This window comes from Marmota monax, unplaced genomic scaffold, assembly GCF_021218885.2.
Source record: "Marmota monax isolate L192 unplaced genomic scaffold, Marmota_monax_Labrador192_F-V1.1 WCK01_AAM20220418_F8-fsc00041, whole genome shotgun sequence".
In the NCBI taxonomy this organism is placed as follows: domain Eukaryota; kingdom Metazoa; phylum Chordata; class Mammalia; order Rodentia; family Sciuridae; genus Marmota; species Marmota monax.
Window position 1 is genome coordinate 14,682,218 of NW_026695238.1, and position 23,551 is coordinate 14,705,768.

The 23,551-nt window shown below is 48.0% G+C and overlaps 1 protein-coding gene across 1 annotated transcript; it reads left to right on the forward strand.

Moving 5' to 3' along the window:
• The first annotated feature begins 14,247 nt into the window (after nt 1–14,247).
• LOC124089620 (intestinal-type alkaline phosphatase-like) lies at nt 14,248–17,110 on the forward strand. The gene is made up of 12 exons (XM_046439791.1): nt 14,248–14,320; nt 14,401–14,517; nt 14,631–14,746; nt 14,887–15,061; nt 15,139–15,311; nt 15,541–15,675; nt 15,762–15,834; nt 15,948–16,082; nt 16,167–16,358; nt 16,561–16,677; nt 16,761–16,945; nt 17,012–17,110. The coding sequence occupies exons 1-12, from the start codon at nt 14,248–14,250 to the stop codon at nt 17,108–17,110; spliced, it is 1,590 nt and encodes a 529-aa protein (XP_046295747.1).
• The last annotated feature ends 6,441 nt before the right edge of the window (nt 17,111–23,551 follow it).

Here is a 23,551-nt window from a genome sequence, read left to right on the forward strand (position 1 = left end):
GCGGGGGATGTGGATCAATGATAAAGTGCCCCTGCATCCAACCCCCAGTGACAAAAAAAAAAAAAAAAGTGGTTCATTGAGGTGAGCCCTCGGATCAAGCAGAGCCTGCTCTTTTCACCATTGAATGTGTTGGTCGGAGGCTGGAGGCTTCAACCTAGAACCTTTGAGAATGTATCTGACCTATAAAGGAAGTGGGTCCCCCAGAACTCAGAACAAGTCTTGTTAAAAACATCAGCTACATTAAAAAAAAACAACTCCCTGTTTTTCATGATTTTTATTTTTTGGTAGAATAAATTTACATTTAGAAACGGAAACTCCATGTGTGAGGGCGTCTTCCTTTGAATCCTCAGCTTCGAGAAACCCTGGAGAAAGTGGAGTTAAATCCACACAACAAGCCCCACGTTCAACCTCCCCGGCTTCCCACCCACACCTTTCTTTGTCTAGAGAAATAATCGTATTTAAGCGTGAAATCTAAGTTTTGTGTCTTTGAAATGTAAATTTCCTACCTTGCCTTCTCTAGAATTGATAGTTATCTTTTAGAAATACAGACTTCAAGAAATGATTGTCATCAGGAGAAGGAGAGAGAAAACATTTTTTAAAAATTCTAAACAACTTTTTGGTAGCACTAGGGATTAAACCCAGGGTACTTCCACTGAGTTACTCCCTGCCCCTTTCATTCTTCATTTTGAGTCAGCATCTCCCTAAGTTGCGCAGGCTGGCCTTGAACTTGGGATCCTCCTGCCTCAGCCTCCTGCCTCAGCCTCCTGAGTTGTGGGGTTACGGGAAACTGTTCAAAATGAAAAGCCTGGGACTCGGGTGTGGCTCAGTGATATAGCACTTGCCTAGCATGTGGGAGGCCCTGGGTCTGATCCCCAGCACTACAAAAAATTTAAAAAAAAAAAAAACCTTAAAATCCTTCTTCATAAAAATTGGTAAGAAAGCTTTGGCCATCTGAGCAGGTAACCTTAAGCTGTTCTGTTGGCCAGTGCCCACCTGGGAGTCTTGGACCTATCATGAGGCAACAGTTTTAGAAAGAAACCTGAGATCTGCTCGTGCGTGCCTATTAACATGGGTTTATGTCTGTGCATTATGTATATGTGATATTTTTCTACCTCTAATAATGCCAATATATAGATATAGATATAGATATAGATATAGATATAGATATAGATATATAGATATACGGCTCTGTTTAGTTGACTTAAAGAAAAAAAATTGGTACTTCTATGGTTTTGTTACCAGACAGAATCAGCCCCATCTTGTCCCTAAATAGGATGCCAATCACCCCAGTGACCAGTCTGGCAAAAGAGTTCATAAGCTAGCCAGAGGTGAGGACAGACAGCCCCACATTTGAATCCACCTCCTCCAGGATAGGGGCAGGGGGATTTAAAGAAACAGGGTGGTCTGTGGCCTGGGGACAGGTGACTGGAGGTGAGCAGAAGCAAAGTCTTCGTGCTTTTCTGAACCAGGACGCATGTTCAGAAGATGGCAGTCCCAGGGCTCTGAGGGTGGAGGGTTGGCCCCTGAGGTCAGGAGGTTACCGTCAGACCCCTGCACAGGCCCAAGTGAAGAAGTGTCACCATGGTGCCCATATCTTGGAGGTGTCACAGCAGCAAACCTAACGCAGGGCAGGCTTTGCCAAAGGGCCTCTAAGACCGTGACCAAGGCAAGTAACTCAGCAGGCGAAGCCGGCGCTTGTTCAGGTCCCCCGTGTTCAGTGGGTTGCAGGCTCTTTTTCTGGTGAGAACTAATAGGTTTGATATAATTGAGCTCAACGTGACATCACTGGTATGTCACGACAGACATTTTAGTTGCTTTAGCTGAATATGAATCATTTCATGAGGTGTCACTACCCTGCTCCTCCTGCGACTGCTGCAGAGTAGGGCGTGGGTTTTTGTGGTGGTGGAGATTGAACCCAGGGCCTCCAGCCCAGGGGTGTTTGTAGGCAACCAAGAGCCTGGTAGGGGTGTTGGGACCCACTGTCCATGACAAATAGTGGCTTCGTCAGGATTCTTACGTGAGTGTGCCTGTTCGTGGGTCAGAGAGGGAGGTCTTGGCCTAGCCAAGTGCTCCGTAGAGTCAAGCACCTCAACACCTTGTGCACCCTCACCTGTGGGGGGAGCTCCCTTTCCCAGACATGTAAGAGAGTGGCCCACCCTGTTGGTGACACTGTTGGGGACATGCCCCCAAGTAGCACATTACATGATCTAAAACGCTCACCCGCAGTCTATGGTCAACTTAAAGCAGGTTCTGTAATTGACAACGGGCAGCCCCCTCATAAAGAAGACAAGCTTGACCAGCAAGCCCTCTGGAACCCCAGCTGGCCCCATGCCTGTTGACCCTCTTCACATGAATTTCTAAATAACCCAGGAAGATTTAAATTCACTGCTCAAAGAGGAAACTTTCAGAAACCCAACATTAGTTTATTTCTGTGCACAACTGGGGAAAGCTGGTTTTTAAAAATATTTTGTAGTTGTCAATGGTTCTTCATTTTATTGATTTACATGTGGTGCTGGGAATGGAACCCAGTGCCCCACACGTGCCAGGCAAATCCTCTCCCACTGAGCCACCGCCCTAGCCCCAGAAAGTTGGTTTTAAAACCAGACAAAATGAGCCTTTTTTTTTAAATCTACATGTATTTCTTTATTTATTTCCAATGAAATAATTTAGTAATATGCGTGTTTACAAAGAAGTTGACAGTCAAATTCAATCACATTTTATGCAGTGTTATAATTATCAAAAAACAAAAACAAAACATTTCTCCAAACTATCATTCAATCCAAGAGATAAGAACGAATCAAAACAGGTAGCTGATCTTATTCATTTTTATCAGACAGTTTGTTGTACAGTTGGTATGTTGAAGACATTTAACATTTTTCATGTGAAGAAAGTTGGAGATGATTCCTAAGACAGGACGTGACAGCCAGTAGGCTCAGCAGCTGAGGAAATCCTCAGAAGAAGCCATAGGAATAGTATCTTCTGTAGCAGAGTGGGCGGCAGCATCCATAACCATAGCACCACAGCCCCACAGCCATGGCCACCATAGCTGTAGCCCAGCCCACCATAGTAGTTGCCATAGTAGCCCCAGAAAGTTGGTTCAGGATCAGGATGCAGGTGTCTTGAGTCTGGATGTCACTGTCTGCCACCTGCCTTTTATATACCATAGGTTCTGGGTGGACAAAATGAGCCTTAAACTGACCTTGAATAGCATTTAGAAGCTCTCTCCCCCACCAGGATTTTAAGATGAGATGAACTGTCTTTGCCTGTAAAATGGCACCAGTTAAACTGGACCCCTGTACTAACCCATGATCTTGAAAATATGGTCAAACAACTCTAAAACCCTTTAAAACAAGGCAAAGTAACAGACCACACAAATTATGAATTTATGACTCCAACACATTACTAAACAGAGTAAAACTTTCTGATGTTTTAGTTGGTTGTTCTGAAACTCTTTGTTGAAGAAATTCACATCAATGGAGGACATTGCCATTTGTAAGAGGGTCTCCCACTCTGTTTTTTATGTTGCCCAGCCTGGCAACAGTCTCAATTCCTAGACTCTGTGGATCCTCCTGCCTCAGCCTCCCAAGTACTGGGACTACAGGTGCATGCCACCCTGCCAGGCTGACTGACTCTTATCGTAGGGAGAGACATTATTCGTTAATCTGCAAGACAGGCCTCACCTTTGACCATTTTGCCTTCACTGGGCCTTTCCCTATGCCCTTGTCTCAGCAAATAATGGTACACAGATCTATGTTCTGCTTGAGATAGAAATTTTTTAACTTAGTTGACTTGCTCATGCAAATTTAGGGTTCCCAAGCTAAGATGGTTAGGGGTGATGGAATAAGTAACCCAAAGAGTGACGGTCCTAAGAAAGACCTGTTAAATGCAAGTGAAGAATCTAAGTGAAGCTGCAGGATCTTTGCTTTTTACTCTATTTATGTCATATGTGTACTTGTGTGCCCGTTACGCCTACATGTATGCTTACGTCTGTGCTTGTGATTGTGTGTCGCCTACACAGGACCAAATTGATTCAGGATTAAACGAGCTCACACCAATTAAAGAGAAGGAGCACAAAAGCTTTTCAAAGTTTATGTGACTCAGGAAATCTCAAGTAATCTTACGTAAATAAATATTGCTGATCAAATGGAAAAAATAAACAACTACACTTCTGATCCACCAAATACCATGTACTTAACTTTGGAGTTGTTGCTTGGGTGACAGCGACCCAACATCTGCATGCTATGGAAATGGTTGGCAGGAAACGTCTTGACGTGAGGGCTCCAGGAGCAATCCAGACATCATTGCTCAGAACAAGTAAACTAGGTAAATTTCAATGGGATAAAGGTTGGTAAATGTTCTCTTCATAGTTTCAAAAATCTTTGTTGGTATCTTGAACTCTTAAGGTCATGTTGTACCAAACTAAGGAATATTCTTAGGTATCCTAAATAAGTTAAAATACTGAAACATCAAATATAAAGTTTAAGTTAAACTTTTTTTGCTTTGGCATTTTACTTTTACATGACATAAAAACAGGTGTTTGGGTCTGTAAACGTTCTCTACCTTCACATTTTAAAATTGTGTTTTGAGAAAGCACAGATTTCTGATAATTATGAAATGGTGCTAGTCCATAGAATGCTGGTTCAAAGTGCTGGGGACTTGTGACCAGAACTAAAAATACCAAGGGAAACAACGCTGTGTGTGAGGAGAGTGAGATGTTCTGTAAAGGAAGTCATGGAACTTTGGACTGGGTAAGAATTTTCCGAAACTCTAAATGAGAAAGCTAATGGGTTCATGAAACCACTAACCAAAGTCAGGCAGATTAAGTGTTAGTTAATGTGAGACTGAACAAATTGATAAAAAATAATAGTTACAGTTTCTATGAGCATTTTTTTCTATCTGAACATATTGATACACATTCCTAGAGATAAAATCTGAGGGGACTTTTTTTTTTTTTTTTTGGTACTGGGGACTGAACTCAGGGGTTCTTAAACACTGAGTCACACCCCAGACCTTTTATGTTTCATTTAAAAAAATTTTTTTTAGTTGTAGATGGATACAATACCTTCATTTCATTTATTTATTTTTATGTGGTGCTAAGGATCAAACCCAGTGCCTCACACGTGCCAGGCAAAGATTCTACCACTGAGCCACAACCCCAGCCCCTTAGGTTTCATTTTGAGACAAGGTCTCACTAAGATATTTAGGGCCTTGCTAAATTGCTGAGACTGGCTTTGAACTTGTGATCCTCCTGCCTCAGCCTCCCAAGTTACTGATGATAGGCGTGCACCACTGTCCCCAACCTAAGGGGAGTTTTGATCTGGAGGAAATAGAGTTGCTTCCTTCCTTCCTTTAAATCCCTTGGGAGGGACACAATTCAAATTGGATCTGAATTTTATCCAGTCCTAACCGACACCAGTGCCTCCCTCTCTGCCTCAGAACCTCTTCCCGAGCCTTCCTGTTCCTGGTCACAGCATTGGAAACATGGTACTCTGAACTCTCTCATCACACTGGCCTTTCCTGAGAAGACACCTCTGAAGATATCAGCATCAAATCAGCACCCCTCCCTTAGCCCTAGAAATGACCCCCATCTTTTTATCCTTGCTCTCTCATTCTGTCTCTCAAGGGCCCCAAGTCCAGCTCTTACTGAACCCCACTCTAGGAAAAGAATGCCATGGTCCAAATGTCACAGCCCCAGGCATCCGATGGGAATCCCACCAACTGCTGCATGGATCTGTCCCCAGTTCCCTTGGAGCTTTTGCTAAAAACAATGGCAATTTCTCTGTGGTTTCCCAGTGTCTAGGAAATATCCACCAAGCCCTGGCCCCACTGGACTTTCTACTAGCTCCAGAGACATTGGTTCATCTCTGACCTGCCTGAGAGCCTGGATTTTCAGATGCCTCCTTGTTGTCAGATGTGGCCTAAAAGCCAAGCCATCATCTGAAGTCACAGAGACCAAGTACACCTGCAGACAGGGATCGTGACTTCCTGGGACAGATCCGTCCCAGAGACATGGGATTGCCAATCCTTAATCATCAATGCTTTCCTGGGGAAATTAAAGGAAATGTCAAGGAAGAAAATTAAAACGGAGTAGCATAGGTTCAGGGCACCTATAATAAAGCCAGGAGGCCCAGGGGAGTTGACTTAACCAGGTGGCACATGGGCCCCTCCCACTGAGCTGACCTTGGACTACACCAATCCAGTTTCCTGAAACACTGTTAACCTCTGCTGAACCTCTTTACTAGGGACCCCTTCCCCCAAACTACTCAGAAGCTGGCTGCACCCAATTCCTTTCTCGTAACAGTTTAACGTTTGCCGTCACCCCTCAGAATTCCTAACAAATATGCCAACTACCAATTCCCTGTGGTTTCAGGTTTTAAATAAGGCCACCATTTTCCTTAAGCCTGGGAATACATCAGGGTTGTTTGATTTTGTGTCTCCTAGGTTGCAATCCTAATTCGTTCCAAATAAATGTGGTTTTTGACCAGGCGGTTCGAGATCCTTCTGTTGGAAGCTTGGTCTTCTGTGTGTCGATGTTAAGAGATGGTAGAATGTTTAAGAGGTGAGACTTAGTGGGAGGTCATTGAACCACTGGGGCACTGGGGACACTGCCCACAGAGAAATGTGTGCAGTTTTTGTGGGAATCTGGTTCATTTTCATGGGAGGATTGTCACAAAAGTTTCGTCTGACCCTTGAGTCATTCTCTGGCTTCCTGCTTTGCCATGTGCTTCTGCCATTTTGATTCCATCATGGGGCCCTCACAGAGACCGGCAAAGGCCAGTGTACTTGGACCTCCAGCTATTACCTAAAGCTCTGCTCATTTGTTTGTTTTGGACACACGATCTTGATATGTTGTCAAGAGGGGCTTGAACTCCTGGGCTCACGCAATCCTGCTACCCAGGCACTGAGTAGCTGGGACTACACATATATATGTACCATGTCCAGTGCCTCATTTCTTTATAAAGGACCCAGCCTCAAGTTTTTCAGTATAGCAGCAGAAATCAGACTAATACAAATGCTTATATAAAGTATCATCTCAGAAGAATGGAAACTAACTACTGTGGCTTAAGTGTGTCCCCCAAATGTTCCTGTACTGAAAGCTTGGGTTTCCATGGCAATGGTAAGGCATGGTGGGAACTTTTAAGAGGTAGGACCTATGCACAAGGCCCTGGGGTTTAATCCCCAAAAGTCTGGGCCTAGTGAGAGGTTGTTAGGTCATAGAAGCCATTGCCCTTGGGAGGGATTAAGATAATGTCACAGCCCCAGGCATCCGATGGAAATCCCATCCATGGGACCCTGAGTTACCTCTGGAAAGTGTTGTTATAAAAAGAACCCCTCCTGCACCCTGGCTTCTGTTGTGATGATGCAATCTGTTCCTCTCTAACGTTCTTCTGCTGTTGTGATGCCATTGGCCATAGGTCCTCATTAGGCAAGACAATGTCAGAACTATGAGATAAATAAAGCTCTTTTCTTTATGTTTTTCAGCCTCAGATATTGTATTACAGTAGCAGCAACAATAAAAACACAGTAATACACTAACCCATGTGCCTTTCAGTACATGTCACCTGGGTCAATCTTTGGTAAATGAACTAGACTAGTTTTAAATTTGTTCATGGTGGCACGAACTGTAATTGCAGTAATTCCGGAGGCTGAGGCAGGAAGATGGCAAGTTAGAGGCTAGCCTGGGCTACTTAGTGAGACCCTATATCAAAATAAAACCTCTGGGAGTGTAGTTAAGTGCTCGAGCACTCTGGGTTCCGTTCCCAGTATCACACACACAAAAAAAAATTGTTGATTGAAATTGGGAAAGTCTTTGGAATTGTCAGCATTAGTGATAGTGTAGGAAGGAATACATTCTTTCCTGTCTGGATTTGTAGGTCCAGACACGCTATGCCTAGATGTTCAAGGCCATAAAAGTATAAATCCAGTCTAAGAGTAGAACACACAGTGGAAACACATCTCGACAGGTGCCAGTCATGGAGGGGAGGGAAGGACCATATTTAACTTTTAGTTTCTTTGCTTCTGTGTCTGTTTAGATACTTGCTCAATTTGTCAACAACTAAACCCGGTAAGGTGATAGTAGAAGAGAAGAGATGGCTGACAGCTGAGTCCTTTGTGACACTGGTCTTTAGGCAGGTGAGGGGACACAGAAGTCTCTTCATTTTCCAAGTGACTTTCCACTCAAAATCATCCACACACCAAGAGTCTGTGTACTCGGGCTGGGGATGTGGCTCAAGCGGTAGCGCGCTCGCCTGGCATGCGTGCGGCCCGGGTTCGATCCTCAGCACCACATACAAACAAAGATGTTGTGCCTGCCGAAAACTAAAAATAAATAAATAAATATTTTTTAAAAAAAGAGTCTGTGTACCAGCCTTTGTGTCTTGAGGGTTCCCAAACCCTTCCCGAGGCTAGCTTTGTTTAGTGAGTGGTTCAGACACAATGGTGGGGACAAGTAACCCAGGTGACTAAACGGCAGGAAACTTGTAAATGAACTTGACAGAGTTTGAAAAATTTTGCCAGTGATTTGAAATCTTAAGGTTATGGAAAGCTAAGAACTAGGTATTCATGGAAAGTCTGAGTCAATGCTAAATAAAAATTTAGCAGGGCAAGGTGACCCATGCCTGCAATCCCAGCTACTTTGGAGGCTGAGGCAAGAGGATCCCCAGTTCAAGAGCAACCTGGGACCAACCTGGGCAACTTTAGGTGAGACCCTGTCTCAAAATTAAAGAAACAAAAAAACCTGGGGCAGTAGCACCGTGGCAGGGTGCCCTTGTGTTCAATGCTCAATATTACAGGAAAAAACTTTAAAAAGAACAAACTGAAAAACTCCGAAACATTAATTGCTGAACATGTTTTGAGTATATGCATTTGTCATCTTGTTTTTAGACAGAGAAGTAAGTAAGCATACATGGATTTGTTAACATGAAAAATTATGTCATGAGAAAACATGTTTCTGAAAATTATGCAGCGGTGTCCGCCTACAAAACACTAATATGACGCCTTTCAAAGCTGCCTACCTGGTAGGTTTTTACTAGAAATGAAGGTTACTAAAAGTAAAAAATTCTAGTTAAAGTGTTTTTTGTTTGTTTAGGAAAAGATTGATTTTTGTCTTATATTAGAATAAATGACTGGTTGTTCCAACATGGAAAACAGTGAAGCCCAGGACAGCTGCTGAGGTGGAAGTCTGTGCAAGGTCAGTCAGTGAGAGGAATTCTGTGTGATCTAGGGGGCTAAAATTGGAAGGGAATTATTTATAAGTTTTTCTACATAAGCTTAATATCAGGTACAGTGATGGAAAACTAGAATTTGGTATAATGTATTAAAATAACAAGGTTTTCCTGGAGTATTGATCTGTTCTTAATAGGAAATTATGAGAGCAGTTTATTTTATCTTGTACTTTTCATGAAATTGGCTTAGGAAGCAAAGATTCTGTGCTTTACCAAGATCATTTCTTTGTGGTCTTTATTAGGGTTTTGGTCACTTGGGAAACTGAGTCCTTTCTGTGAAAGGGCCGAGGTTTTTCTACAATGTGTCACTTTCTGTGCTTGCCTTCTGGAGTGTTTGATTGTCAGTTTGTTTGAATGACCATTGTTCACGGTGATTTTATTTCCATCAGTATTTTAGCCTTTCATAAATTTTGACAAGCCTCCAAATCAAATTTTAGATTGCATCTTTTTGACACAGAACTAATTTGGGGATTTTCCATTTGGGCCCCCAGAAAGCTTTGAAGGGTGTGTCTTACTCTGTGGAAGAGAGAAGAACTAATCAGACTCCCCTGCCCCACCCATGCCCTGCACTGGGGGGTTGGACCTAGGGCCTTGGGCACACTGGACAAGGGCACTACTACCACTAAGTTGCATCCCTAGCCCACTCTCAACTCCCACCCCCTTTTTAAAAAATTTATTTTGAGACAGGGTTTCACAGGTGCCCAGGTTGGTCTCCAGCTCGAAATCCTCCTGCCTGGGTTGTGTGTGTGCCTCCATGCCTGGCCTAATGAGGCTTCCTTGACCTACTGAACGACACAGAGGAAATCGCCAAGTCCTCCTTGAGCTGCGTTTGCCTGAGTGTGTTACTAATGTGTCTCTGGAATTGTACAGATTCACAGAAAGCAAACAGTTCTAATGCCATCAATCATAGGTTTAGTCATTAGCTTCGAATGTGTGCAACAGAAATAACTGAATTTCCTCATCCACAGATGGTTAATTGTTTACTCAGGTACTTTCCAGAGCCTAAAGTGTTTTGTTTGCAAGGACATTCATGGAAAGGGCTCTGACAAATACAATTTGCAGATAACTTTAAGATTGTACCATGGGACTGGCTGAGAATTCCCAGAGTTTGTTCGTTCTTTCGTTCATTCCTTCCTTCTTATTTATCAGTCTGGGAATTGAATCCAGGGATGTTTCACCACTGAGCTACACCCAGTCTTTTTTTTTTTTTTTTTTTTTTTTTGAGACAGGGTCTGGATAAGTTGGATAAGTTGCTTATGGCCTTGATAAATTGCTGATCCTCAAACTTGTGATCCTCCTGCCTCAGCCTCTCAAATTTCTGGGATTACAGGCCTGCATCACTGCACCCAGAGGAATTCACAGAACTCTTATGAGGAAATTGATTGGCTCAAAAACCTGCTAACCCAACATCAAGCAGAACAAGAGTTAACTAAATACAAGGAAATGCTTTGGCAGGTTTTCCTGCTGTCAGCCTGAACTGAAATTCTTAGGGTGCGTACTTTGATGATCTCCATAAGACTGATCAAGACAACTCCCTAGGGGATCTGCTTAATAAAACATGGGAGGTACCCAAACTGCAGGGGAAAGTCTTGGTATGCAGGAAGATGTAAATCCACTGAGGGGCCATTGGAACATTCCAGGGCTTCCTTCAAGGCCACCCTCAGTGGGGTGCTTGCATGCGCTCGCTGCATGCTTTCTGGTTGGATGGGACCTTTCCCACACAGGAAAGCCAGGCTGGGACGGTCACATGTTAGAAGATGTATTTCCTTTATGTGGTTCTTGGAGAAACCTCGGGACAGAGGACCTTCTTTATTGGGTAGGTTATAAAGGTGGTAGATGAGGTGTTGTAAACATAAGGCACTACCACTGTCCTGATCATCTTCAGTCTTCTGGAAAGGTTGAAAAAGATGAATGGCATTTTAAGCCAGAAACCGGTAAAATGGTACATGCTTCCCAAGGAATATGGCTCAGCAACACAGAGGGTGAACTACCAGTCCAAGCTTGAATGAATTCCAGGGCTTTATTCTGAGTGGAAAAAATGTTGTCCCAAAAGACTACACACTGATTCCATCAATATGACTTAAAGATGACAAAGGGTTAGAAGAGCAGGTTCCATACTGGCTGGCAGGGATTAGGGGCTGAGCAGGAGGTGGAGTGTTTACACAGGGGTCCTGTGGGGCGGGAGCTGTGCAGATCTGAGCCTCCGCTGCCATCACGAACCTACTCCATGATACAATGGAGGAGAAGCTGAGACCCACATGCAAATGAGTACATGTAAAAACAGGGAGACCTGCAGGTGGTACCATTGGGGGACAGTGTACCGGGCTTCTCTCGGCCTTGTTTCTCCTCCTCCACCTCCTCCTCCTCCTTCTTCTTTTTTTTTCTTTTTGCAGTACTGAAAATCGAACCCAGGGTGCTCTACCACTGAGTTATATCCCCAGCACTTTTTATTTTTTACTTTGAGATAGGGTCTTAATAAGTTACCCAGGCTGGCCTCAAACTTGGAATTCTCCTGCCTCAGCCTCCAAGTAGCTGGAATTACAGGCTTACACCTCTATGGGAATCTCTGGTTATGTGAGAACTCCAGTTTAAGAGCAGGATGATAAGTCATTGCAAAAGTTTTCTGGCTGAAGACTGACTTTGGAGTTCTGAACCTTTAACCTACAGCCTGGTTTAAAAAAATTTTTAAATGATTAATTGATTAAGGGCCTGTCCAGTAGCTAGTCACCCCTGACCTTTAACCAAGAATTTCCTTTTCCAACACAAAGAAATGTTTAAGGAGATGAAAATTCTAATTACCCTGATTTCCTCATTCTATTGTATCAGGTATCAAATTATTCTACTGTACCTCGTAAATAGGTATATTATTATATGGCAGTAAAAAAACCTCCTTGATAAACTTGAAAAAAAAGTTTCCTAACACAGCATGATAACAAGGACAGAAAGGGAGCAGGGGGCAGTAATGGAGGCAGGGAAGGCTCCTGGGTGTGTGTGTACGTGTGTGTGCGTGCACACCGTGCTAGAGATGGGACCCGGGGCCTTGTGTGTGCTAGACAAACACCACTGAGCCACATCCCCAGCCTTTTTAAAAATTTTTATTTTGAGATAGGGTCTTGCCAGGTAGCCCAGGCCAGCCTTGAACTTGTGAGCCTCCTGCCTCAGCCTCCTGAGTAGTTGCCCTTGGCTTCCAGATGTCTATTTTTAAGTGTGTGGTACTAAGGACATTCACACTTTGTACTTCGGATCTCCAGAATTTTTCATCTTGCTGAATGAGACACTGTATCCATTATCAATGCCCCATGTCCCCTTCTCCTAGTGCCTGGTGACCCATCATTCTTTTTTTCTCTTTAGGAATCAGACTACTCTTGCTACCTCAAATAGGCAGAATCATATAGTATCTGTCCTTTTGTGACTGGCTGATTTCACTTAGCATAAAGACCACAAGCTTTCCTACATTGTAGCCTGTATTAGGTTTCCTATCTTTTTAAGGCTAAATAATATTCCATTATATATATGGACCACATTTTGTCTATCCATTCATCCATTGATGGGCACTTGGAGTATTGGTTCATTTTCCACTGCAACAACAAAATACCTGAATTAGATAATGTATAGAGAAAAGAGGTTTGTTCCACTCAAAATTTTGAAAGTTCTGTATCCTGGCTCTGGTAAGGGCCCCTTGACTGATGGTAGATGGCATCATGGTGGGAGTATATGGAAGAGGGAGAGATTATAAGTCAAGACAGGAAGCCAGAAAGGAAGGAGGGGCTATCCTTTCTACTCTTACAGCCCACCCTGATACAAACTACCTGGAGTCCCAGGAGAACTACATTAATCCATTCTAAGGACAGGGCCCAAAATGACCTGGTCACCTCCCCCTACCTGCACCTCTTAAAGGTCCACCACCTCCCAACATCATCACCACACTGGGGGACACACCAGAACCACACCAGTCCCCAGCCCCGGCAGCCCTCGCATCCTGGCTACATGAGCATTGTACAGAGAGCTCAGCCCCTGCTTCTGGCTCCTTCGAATGTGCACAGGTGGGGGTGGGGGTGGGGGTGGACTGAACTGAGAAATACTCCTGAACCCAGCCTGGGGCTGCGGAAACCTCCTAGGTCTTTATCAGAGGCTACACTGTGGGAGCGCCCAGGGCCTGTGGAGAACAGGCTCACACCTGGGGTCCTTCTACACATTCAAGGGAACAGGGGTCAACCTCCTGGGCAACTGCCCGCTCGCCATTCTGAAAGACCCGGCCCACCCCTGGCTGGCCAGGCGTGAATGCCACACACTGGCAGTCCTGCCCAGCCCACCTGCACAATCTGGAGCTACGACTAGAAGCCCAAATACATGGGGTCCTTCCCAGTACTGCCCTTTCCCACAGCACGGTCACTGTGGGACCTATTGCTGGGCCCACCCACATGTCAAGGCTGTGATGAGAGGCCAAGTGGGTGGCAGGGCAGCTGAGCCACCCTACATCCCTCTTTCCCCTGTCTATGGGGCTGGTGGCATCAGGAAGCCAAACCCAGGTCTCTGGCCCAAGCTGTGTGCTTCTAACCCCAGCTCCCATCAGCACCCAGCTCCCGCCAGAGCCTGCTGGGTCAAGCTCTGTTCTAGAGCCTGACCCAGCAGGCTCCCAGGAAATACTGGAAAAAATAAGGTGAAGGAAGGACTATGGTCCTCCACAAGAGAGGGGGGTGACCTCAGCAGGACACTGTGAAAGCTCTGCACCCAGAGGGCGTCTGCCCCACTCACCTGCCTCCCCTGCTGGGTCCATCACAGGAGCCACCTCCATCTGGATGCCTATGCCAGGCAGGCTCAGCCACACCCTCCACCACCCACCGGCCAGCAAGCCTTCAGTTCACAGGGCAGGGCAGGGCCGGGATGGCTAGCTGGAGCAAGGGGAGGGACATGGAACCTTTACAGCCAGGAACAAAGTCTTCCCCTATTTAAGCCCAAGCATCCTGCGCTGCAGCTGGTACCCTGGTGTCCCAGCCTGGCCACCGACCACTAGACCGCAGACATGCAGGGAGCCCAGGTGCTGCTGCTGCTGCTGCTGGGCCTGAGGCTACAGCTGGCCCATGGTGTCATCCCAGGTACGAGGTTCCCCCAGCCCCTCTCCCTGCCCCACAGGCCAGCCCCCAGGCTGACCTAGCTGCACTCTCCCCTTGGCCAGTGGAGGAGGAGAATCCAGCCTTCTGGAACCAGAAAGCCGCCGAGGCCCTGGACGCCGCCAAGAAGCTGAAGCCCATTCAGACCTCAGCCAAGAACCTCATCATCTTCCTGGGAGACGGTGAGTGCCCCATGCTGGTCCACCCCGTGGTGCTCACGGGCCTTGAACCCAGGGCCACTGCTGGGTCCAGACCAGCCCTGGGGCTCAGGCCTGACGGGGATCTGCTCCTTCAGGGATGGGCGTGCCCACGGTGACAGCCACCCGGATCCTAAAGGGACAGATGCAAGGCAAGCTGGGGCCTGAGACACCCCTGGCCATGGACCACTTCCCATATATGGCTCTGTCCAAGGTGAGGCCTCCTGAGCAGGGGGCTGGGAGCTGTGGCAGGGGAAGGACCCAGGAGAGATGGACCTGTCCTCCCTGTCCTAGGCCTGGGTGAAGGACTAAATGTCTGCCCCAGAGCAGAGCTGAGGGTATCTCTGTCCCCAGACATACAGTGTGGACAGACAGGTGCCAGACAGCGCCAGCACAGCCACGGCCTACCTGTGTGGGGTCAAGGCCAACTACAAGACCATTGGCTTGAGCGCGGCCGCCCGCTTTGACCAGTGCAACACAACACGAGGCAATGAGGTCATCTCTGTGATGTACCGGGCCAAGAAAGCAGGTGGGCTTGGGCCTGGGCTTGGGGTCAGGGCAGGCCTGGAGCTCTAGGTGGCCCACCCTGACCCCTGCCGCCTTCAGGGAAGTCCGTGGGAGTGGTGACCACCACCAGGGTGCAGCATGCCTCGCCAGCTGGCACATATGCACACACGGTGAACCGCAACTGGTACTCAGATGCAGACATGCCAGCCTCGGCGCTGCAGGAGGGCTGCCAGGACATCGCCACACAGCTCGTCTCCAACATGGACATTAATGTGCAGCACAAAGGGCAATGGGAGGGGGCTGGCTGGAGGAGTGGGTTTTGAAAGGCCACAGCCCCAAGCAACCAATAGCCTGAGTTCTGGGGCCTGTTAGGGTCTCTGGGAAGGTGGGCAAACAAGCGGGGGCAGTACTGACCTGGTGGGGCAGCGGGGGCTGTCTGTAAGCTAGAAAGAAGGGGTTCTTTTTGCCCCAAGTTCAACTGCCCTTATGCTCTGGCAACAGGTGATCTTGGGCGGGGGCCGCAGATACATGTTTCCTAAGGGGACCCCAGACCCTGAGTATCCAGGTGATGTCAACCAGACTGGAGTCAGGCTGGATGGCCGGGACCTCGTGCAGGAGTGGCTGCAAAAGCACCAGGTGACGGGACTCACAGAGGCACAGTCATAGCAGGGACCAGGGTGGGGCTGCAGGTCTCAGACTAAACACTGGCTCTGTCCCTCCAGGGGGCGCGATATGTGTGGAACCACCAGCAGCTCATTGAAGCGTCCCAGGACCCAGCCGTGACATATCTCATGGGTGATGACCCCACTCCTGACCTCAGTGGCCTCAGAAAGCTGCTATTGGAGCATGTGTGCAGGTGGCCATGACCCCCTCCCAAGTCAGTAATCACTGGGTCCTTTGTCCCTTAGGCCTCTTTGAGCCTGTAGACACAAAATTTGAGATCTACCGAAACCAGGTTCTGGACCCCTCCCTGATGGAGATGACGGAAGCAGCCATTCGGGTGCTGAGCAGGAACCCCCGCGGCTTCTACCTCTTTGTGGAGGGTAAGTCTGGGAGCCAGAGGAGCAGAGGCGGAGGGGGACAGGGACAGGACCAAGCTTCACGCCCCTCCTACTGGCTCCCCGCAGGGGGCCGCATCGACCGTGGTCATCACGAGGGCACAGCTTATGTGGCTCTGACGGAGGCGGTCATGTTCGACTCTGCCATCGACAAGGCCGGCCAGCTCACCAGCGACCAGGACACGCTGACCCTGGTCACCGCCGACCACTCCCACGTCTTCTCCTTTGGCGGCTACACGCTGCGGGGCAGCTCCATCTTCGGTAGGCGGGGACCGCGACAGGGGCTGTTGCTGCGGTGCTGAGGCGGGGGTCGCATCTCATCTGTCAACCGGGCGCACTGAGGGCGCCTGCCTCGCAGGGTTCTTGGGAGGAGTAAGCTGGTGACAAGGCGAAAGGCGCCTGTGCGGCACACGGGGGTCCCCGGGGAGGGCGATGCGAGCTCAGGTGCCACCTGTCCCCGCAGGGCTGGCCCCGCTCAAGGCCCAGGACGGCAAGTCTTACACGTCCATCCTGTATGGCAATGGCCCCGGCTACGTGCTGAACTCTGGCGACCGACCCAACGTCACGGAGGAGGAGAGCGGTGAGTGCGGCCATTGAAAGGTCGTCTTCTTGGGGACAGGGGTGGAGGGGAATTCTCCCGCCCTGAACTCCTCTTCCCTCCAGGTGCCCGCACCTACAAGCAGCAGGCGGCTGTGCCTCTGTCGTCGGAGACGCACGGAGGCGAGGACGTGGCGGTGTTGGCGCGCGGCCCGCAGGCGCACCTGGTGCACGGGGTGCAGGAGCAGAACTACATCGCGCACGTCATGGCCTTCGCTGCCTGCGTGGAGCCCTATGAGGCCTGCGACCTGGCCTCCCCGACCCTCCAGAGCATCACTGTGGGTCCAGGCTCTCAGCTGACATCGGCAGCCCGTCAGAGCATCCCTGCGGGTTCCAGCTCTGCCGCTGCCCCACTGTCGCTGACGCTGCTGCTTGGGACGCTGCTATTGCTGCTGGGGGCAGTCGCCCAGCCCTGACCACGCAGCCCCACCGGGATCACCCCAGGATCCCCGCAGTTGGTTCTCATTCCCCCGCCCAGTGCTCCCTAGGCCGGACTGCCTCCTTCCCCATGGGTCTCCACCCCAGGGTCCCCATCACTGGTCCCGGAGGCCCCACGTGGAGGGCCTCAACCTTAGCCCTCACCCTGGGCTGCCACCTCCAGAGTACCCACTCGGACTTCTACCAAGGTATAGCCATCTCTGCGAGATGAACCAGCCTCAGACCTGGAAGAGCTTTCCTTTTTCACTTTGTGGACACTGGATGGATGTGCCGCAGAGGCGCCCTTGTGACTGAGCCTATGACACTCGCACTTTCTTGGGGCTGCTCTCTGATTCCCTTTTAGAACCTCAGCTGCCCACACCTTTGGAAAAAAAAAAAAAGCGGGCTCACAGAAGGACTCTCCACCACACCTACTAGCCTCGGGGACGACCAAGATGACAGCACTCCAGAGTGGTCCCCCACAGAGCCACATCCAGAAACCCCTGGGGTACCCTAGGACTCAGGAATGTGAGGAACCCCAGAGAGGCTGACTTTCCTCCACCTTCCCACTGACCCTGCCACTAATTCTGCAGGCCAAGGAGGCTGCTAGGGCCAATCCCCACTGGGCTGTGACACAGTGCTCAGCTGTCCCTCTCTGCCCCTCTCTTCACCCCAGAGGCCCAGTGGTGCCATTACACATACTAAAGAGGTGCCCCAAGATACTCAGCAACTCCATGCTGGCCTCCCAATGCCCATTCCAGGCCAGAAAATTCAAGAACCCTCCCCCAGACATAAAACTGGCAGGGATGGAGGGGCAGCCCAGAGCAACCCTGGGCCCCTCCCCGGACCATTTCAGGCTGCTCACAGATTTCTGAACAAAGAAGACTCCCTGCCCTTCTGGGGTCCCTATTCTCTTGAGAGAGACAAACCAATAATAAAATAAGCTGTTGTACAATATGATGTTGAAAAACCTTGAGCATATAGGGCCCAGAGTGCTTACAGACAGCTGCGTGATCAAGATTAGGAGGCCAGGGAGAGGCTGCCTGAAGAGCAGACAGTGAGCAAGAGACAAAGTGAGGGCCTGAGCAGTGCAGAACAGCAGTGGGGGTTGGGGGCAAGGAAGTAGCCTGAGGGGTAGGAGGCGGGAGGGATAGGGAAGGAGCTTGAACTCTAGACCTGTAAGACCTGGCTTAGAACATAGTGGTCGAGCTGCTTCCAGAGAAGGTCTAGTCTTTTTTTCTCTTTCCTTTTTTAGTGGGGTGGAGCAGAGGTGGAAACTGGGCAAGCAGAGGGGAGGTATGGACTTCTAGTATTTTTTAACTGCATCCCCCAAAACATTCTAGAGTACACAACCAAATAGGCAGGTCTTGCCTACCCTAGTGAGAACATTTGAAAAAATTATATGAAGATGAAATCAACCATGTGTTTTAATAAATTTTGCAATATTATAAATCTATTTGTACATTTACAAAAACTCCAAAAAGCACTTTGCTCCCATTAGAAATATTAATATGATCGAATATGCCTCCTTATTTACTAAAATCTTGATTTAACACTGTAAAGCATCAATTTGATAGCTTGGCTCTCAGGGCCGTTTATTTCAATTCTGAATTTTAGTGGCTGTCACAAAAACTATGGGAGCTGAAAGGAAGAAGGGCATCTTCAGCTTAATTTACAAAAATCATCATTTTTGTTTCTAAATTCCATCCACCAATTATGTGAAAGCTTTTGTTAAAATCCAGTTAGTATATTTTTGTCTTCCCTGATGTCAATTAGTTGGTCTTTCAACACAGTGGGAAGGTGTTACATATTCATGTTTTACAAATATTTTTAAACCCAAGGACCTTTTCATTTGAAAACTACTTTTTTTTTGCAGTGCTAGAGATGTACCCAAGGCCTCAGGTATGCTAGGCAAGCACTCTACCACTGAACTACATTCCCAGCTCAAACTACAAGTTTGTTTTTTTTTTTTATATATACATATTTTTCGTTGTTGACAGACCATTTATTTATTTATTTATATGCGGTGCTGAGAATCAAACCCAGTACCTCACACATGTTAGGCAAGTGCGCTACTGCTGAGCCACAGCCCCAGCCCCACAAACTGCAAGTTTTAAAAACAGTTTGTTCTGAAATTAGATGGTGGTGATAAGTTGCACAACATTGTGAATGTCCTAAAACCCACTAAATTGTGCACTTTACAAGGGTTAATTTTACATTATGTAGATTATACCTAAATTTTAAAAAACAGATTAGGTTGGATAGTTTCTGCTTCTAGGTTTCAAGATGTGGGTATGAGTAGGTTTTACCAGTCAAGTACATTCGGTGACCACAGAATCATGTGCTGAGGAAAACACTTTTCAAACCAGGTGCGGTGGTGCATGTCTGGCAAATCGGGAAGCCGAGGCAGGAGAATCAAAAGTTTGAGGCCAGCCTGGGCAGCCTGACAAGATCCTGTCTCAAAATAAAAATTAAAAGGGGCTGGGTCCATAGGAGAGTGGTAGAGCTCCCCTGGTTCAAGCCCAGCACTGCAAAACAAAACGATATTTTAAAAAATGTTCTTTCTTTAGCATAACAAGATAATTACCTTCTTACTTTTTCATTAAAAGGATATTCTTATCTAGATGGGGCCAGGGCAGCAAAAGTGCACTTATTTTTTTCAAGCTTTTTACTGAGTACCTAAAACTAAGTTCATATCACCTCAAAAAATACCAGCACACTCATTCTGAAGAAAGAGCCAGGTGTGGCGGTGCACCTATAGTCCCAGGTTCCCAGGAGGCTGAGGCAAGAGGATCTGTTGAGCACAGGAGTTCCAAGAAAGAGGGAGGAAAGTTAGGCACAAAAACAGGGACTCAGAACAACTCCAGTCAGTACATTTTTTTTTTTTAAATAGAGAGAGAGAGAGAATTTTTTTTTTAATTTTTAATATTTTTAAAATTTTTTTTAGTTTTCGGCGGACACAACATCTTCGTTTGTATGTGGTGCTGAGGATCGAACCCGGGCCGCACGCATGCCAGGCGAGCGCGCTACCGCTTGAGCCACATCCCCAGCCCCGAGAGAGAATTTTTTAATATTTATTTTTCAGTTCTCGGCAGACACAACATCTTTGTTGGAATGTGGTGCTGAGGATCGAACCCGGGCCGCACGCATGCCAGGCAAGCGCGCTACCACTTGAGCCACATCCTCAGCCCCATCCTGTCAGTACTTTTAAACGTTCATCTTTAGGAGCCATAAAGAAGACTCATCATTTGTTTTCTGGAACGTTCTCATGGTCACCCCATTCTCATTACCAAAGATTTTACTCTAATAGGACAATCTTGGTTTTATAAAATTCACCCCACTGATGGCCTCCGATAGAGTTTGATGTACCTTTGAAGCTTCCACTTCCATCCTATCACGGTTTGATTGTAGATGAGTAGGTGGGTAGGTTAGTAGTTGGGTGGGTTAGTAGGTGGGTGGGTTTTGTAGGCAGTGCTACCTGTGGACCCTTATTGACATCCAGAATTCTTAAAAAAAAAAAAATCTTTTCCAAGTAGTTCTTCCACCAGTGGATCCACTTTTACTGTTTCCCCCACATGACACTGTTTTTATTAAACAAGGCATTTACTGTTGGCAATATATCTTCTCTGCTGTCTTTCCTTTAGCTGTGCTCACACACACACACACACACACACAAAGTGGTTTGTGTATTTCATTATTGGAACAGAATCCAGCAAATACCTTAAGCTGAAGCGTGTTAGAAACATCTGTACTTCCCTCCAACTGTATAGACAACCTCCCACACTGGGTAATTTGCTCTAATACTCATTTCTTCCAATCTATGGTGATGTTTTCTCCACATCTTCCAAGAGCATTTGCTGACAAGAAATGCCTTTTGGTTTGTCGACAGATCATTTACTGTTCATTGTTTCTGCCATTTTTACTGCAGCAGAAAGAAAAAGTGTTTGCCTAGTGGTAGGTGTTTTTTGTTTTATGCTATTATGCAAGAAACTTGAAAAGAGCTTTCCAAATATTTATCATTGCTTAGGGAAATATCAAAAAGCACTGGATTGAACAGCACATAACTTTAAACGTCGCCGGGAAAAGAATTGCGGGGGTTTGTATTCATGTTCTGAAAGCTGTTTTTAAATCCCTTGCAAACCATGAGTGTTCCATGCGGTTGTCGATGAATATCTCGGGGGACAAGGCACTAGGAAGGATGAGGAGGGGCTAGCTTCAGACAGTTTTGTTGTGTTTGTTTTCTTTCTTTGGGGCTAATGCCTTGTCCCATGTCACATGGGGATGCACCAGGCTTAGGGAACTTTCAGCCCAGCCACTTCTGGTTTGCCTGACTGTGGATTTTTGGTATTATTTGCAGTTTCTTTACAGGAATCTTTTGTAAGCCACTTGACCATACTGGAGGATTAGTTTGGTTAAAACTAGATCATATAATCCATAAATCCACTTAGGCAGGCACACTAAACTCTAATACGTCACAATCCACTCAGAGTGAGCAAATTCGCAGGAGGAGGCTTATTCTGTCAACCCCTGGCCTGAGGCACCACATTCTTTCCCTCTGGAACAGAATCATATGGGAAGGTGCCCAGCTGCCCAGCTGAAGACTGATGGGGCTCAGTGTTAAACACAAGGAGTGTTTATTCCCATCACAGGTACACACTGTGCAGGACTGTGCCAAAGTACGTGAAGGAGATGACCAGATGCCCAGCACAGGGCAGGCACATAGTAGGCACATGCCCCTCTAGCCAAACCCCTGGCCACCAGGAGGGTCCAGACATGCTGGGCCCTAGGCAGAACTCTTAGACCCTGTAACCGTGGGTGCCTTGCTCCCTGCAGAGCCCAGCCCAGGCTGGAGTCCCAGAGGACACCACAGGTTCCCAAGCAGACCTGGAGCCCACTGCTCATGCCCCCTGCAGCTCTGGTGGCCTGCACAGAGTGATGATAGGGAGAGACAGGCATGCTCCCCACAGCCTCTCAGGAGGGCTCAGGCAGATAGCAGGTGTATCCTCCTCCTGAACTTGGTGCTGTGTGGCATCCGATGTTGGTCCCAGAAACAGGTGCCCCCGAACCTGTTAGTACCGATGCTCCATTTCCCCCATGGAGGCTCCCTGAATCCAGGCCTAAGGGAGGCCTCCAGAGACCTGGGCAAGCTGCACAGAATTTGCAATTGCACCCTCTGATCTAAAGTGGGCCCTGGGCCTTCTTACTCCCGCTGTGTGGGACTTGCACATTTGCTAACAGGGCACACACCAGACCGCAGCACAGTTGAGCAGCAAGAAGCTCCCCTTGATATAACCTTGCCCACGAGGGATGCCAGTCTTTGCCAGTGTGCTTGGCAAGTGTCCGGGAACCAACTGTGTGTCTCCTGGACTGACCCTCAAGCTGCCCCTAAAGCTGCCCCTCAAGGAGGAAACAGCCAACCCCTGTCCCAAAGGGTGAGGCCACCATCCGCCCTTAACAGGAAGGTGTCCTAGCCCTGGCTCCTTGTTCTGGTCCTAATTTGCTCTCCAGACTTGCAAATTGTCCTTATCAGTCAGCATGGCACCTCTGCCCCTCTCCAGCCTGCACAGGGCCCTCAGGTAAGACAGGGCTCCTGCAGGACCCCCTGTGCACATCTCTCCCAGCAGCCCCTACAATTGGTTGGTCCCACAGGAAAGTGGGAGTTTTTTATTATTATTTATGCAAAGTATAGACAAGGAGAGATGGGGTTTAACAGCACCGTGTGACAGCAGCTTGGGGACTTGAGCTGCCTGCGGCCTGATGAATCAGCTACGAGCTGCTGCCAGAGGCTCCCAGGTCCTGGGTGGCATCTGAGAGGGGGAAGTCAGGCGCCTGCCTTGCCTCCCTACCCAACCCGATCCCACCCAATGAGCTCATGCTGGACTTTGGCTGGCTGGGGACTGAACCTGGTGTCCCCATGCAGCACTCTGGGCACCTTGAACCCTCTGCCAGGGTGGCAAGGAGGGCGGGGAAGAGGCACCTACTGTGGTCAACAGAGTGGCTGATTTCTGCTATAGCAGGGCACACAGCGGCAGGACAGGTGACCTGAGAGAGAATGAGGCACAACCGACACAGTGCAGGGGGCAAGGGGGTACCATGTGGCGTGGCACCTCAAAAGTGGGCTGCAAACAAGGAGGGCTGAGAGCCCCCACCCCAGGAGATGGGAAGGAGGCCCCAGAGAGAGGCCCAGATGAGCCACACCCATGTCACAAGAACAGCAGTCAGAACAAAGAGAGGGTGGTACTTGTCATGGATGGGGAAGCGGGGGTGGGGGGGTGGGGGGGAGCAATATCTGCAGGGACAGGAGGCGTGGCTTGCCTTAGACCAGAGGAAAAGGCGTCACAGTGGGGGTGGAGCAGAGACCCCATCAGGACACAAGGGTGAAGGTTCCAATTTATGACAAGGACTCTGCAGGAAAGGCCAGGCCAGGACACAGATATGGT

Coding starts and splice junctions, on each gene's coding strand:
- LOC124089620 (XM_046439791.1), top strand. CDS start 14,248: ATGCAGGGAGCCCAGGTGCTGCTGCTGCTGCTGCTGGGCCTGAGGCTA. Junction 14,321..14,400: donor GGCCCATGGTGTCATCCCAG/GTACGAGGTTCC, acceptor CCCCTTGGCCAG/TGGAGGAGGAGAATCCAGCC. Junction 16,678..16,760: donor CGTCACGGAGGAGGAGAGCG/GTGAGTGCGGCC, acceptor TCTTCCCTCCAG/GTGCCCGCACCTACAAGCAG.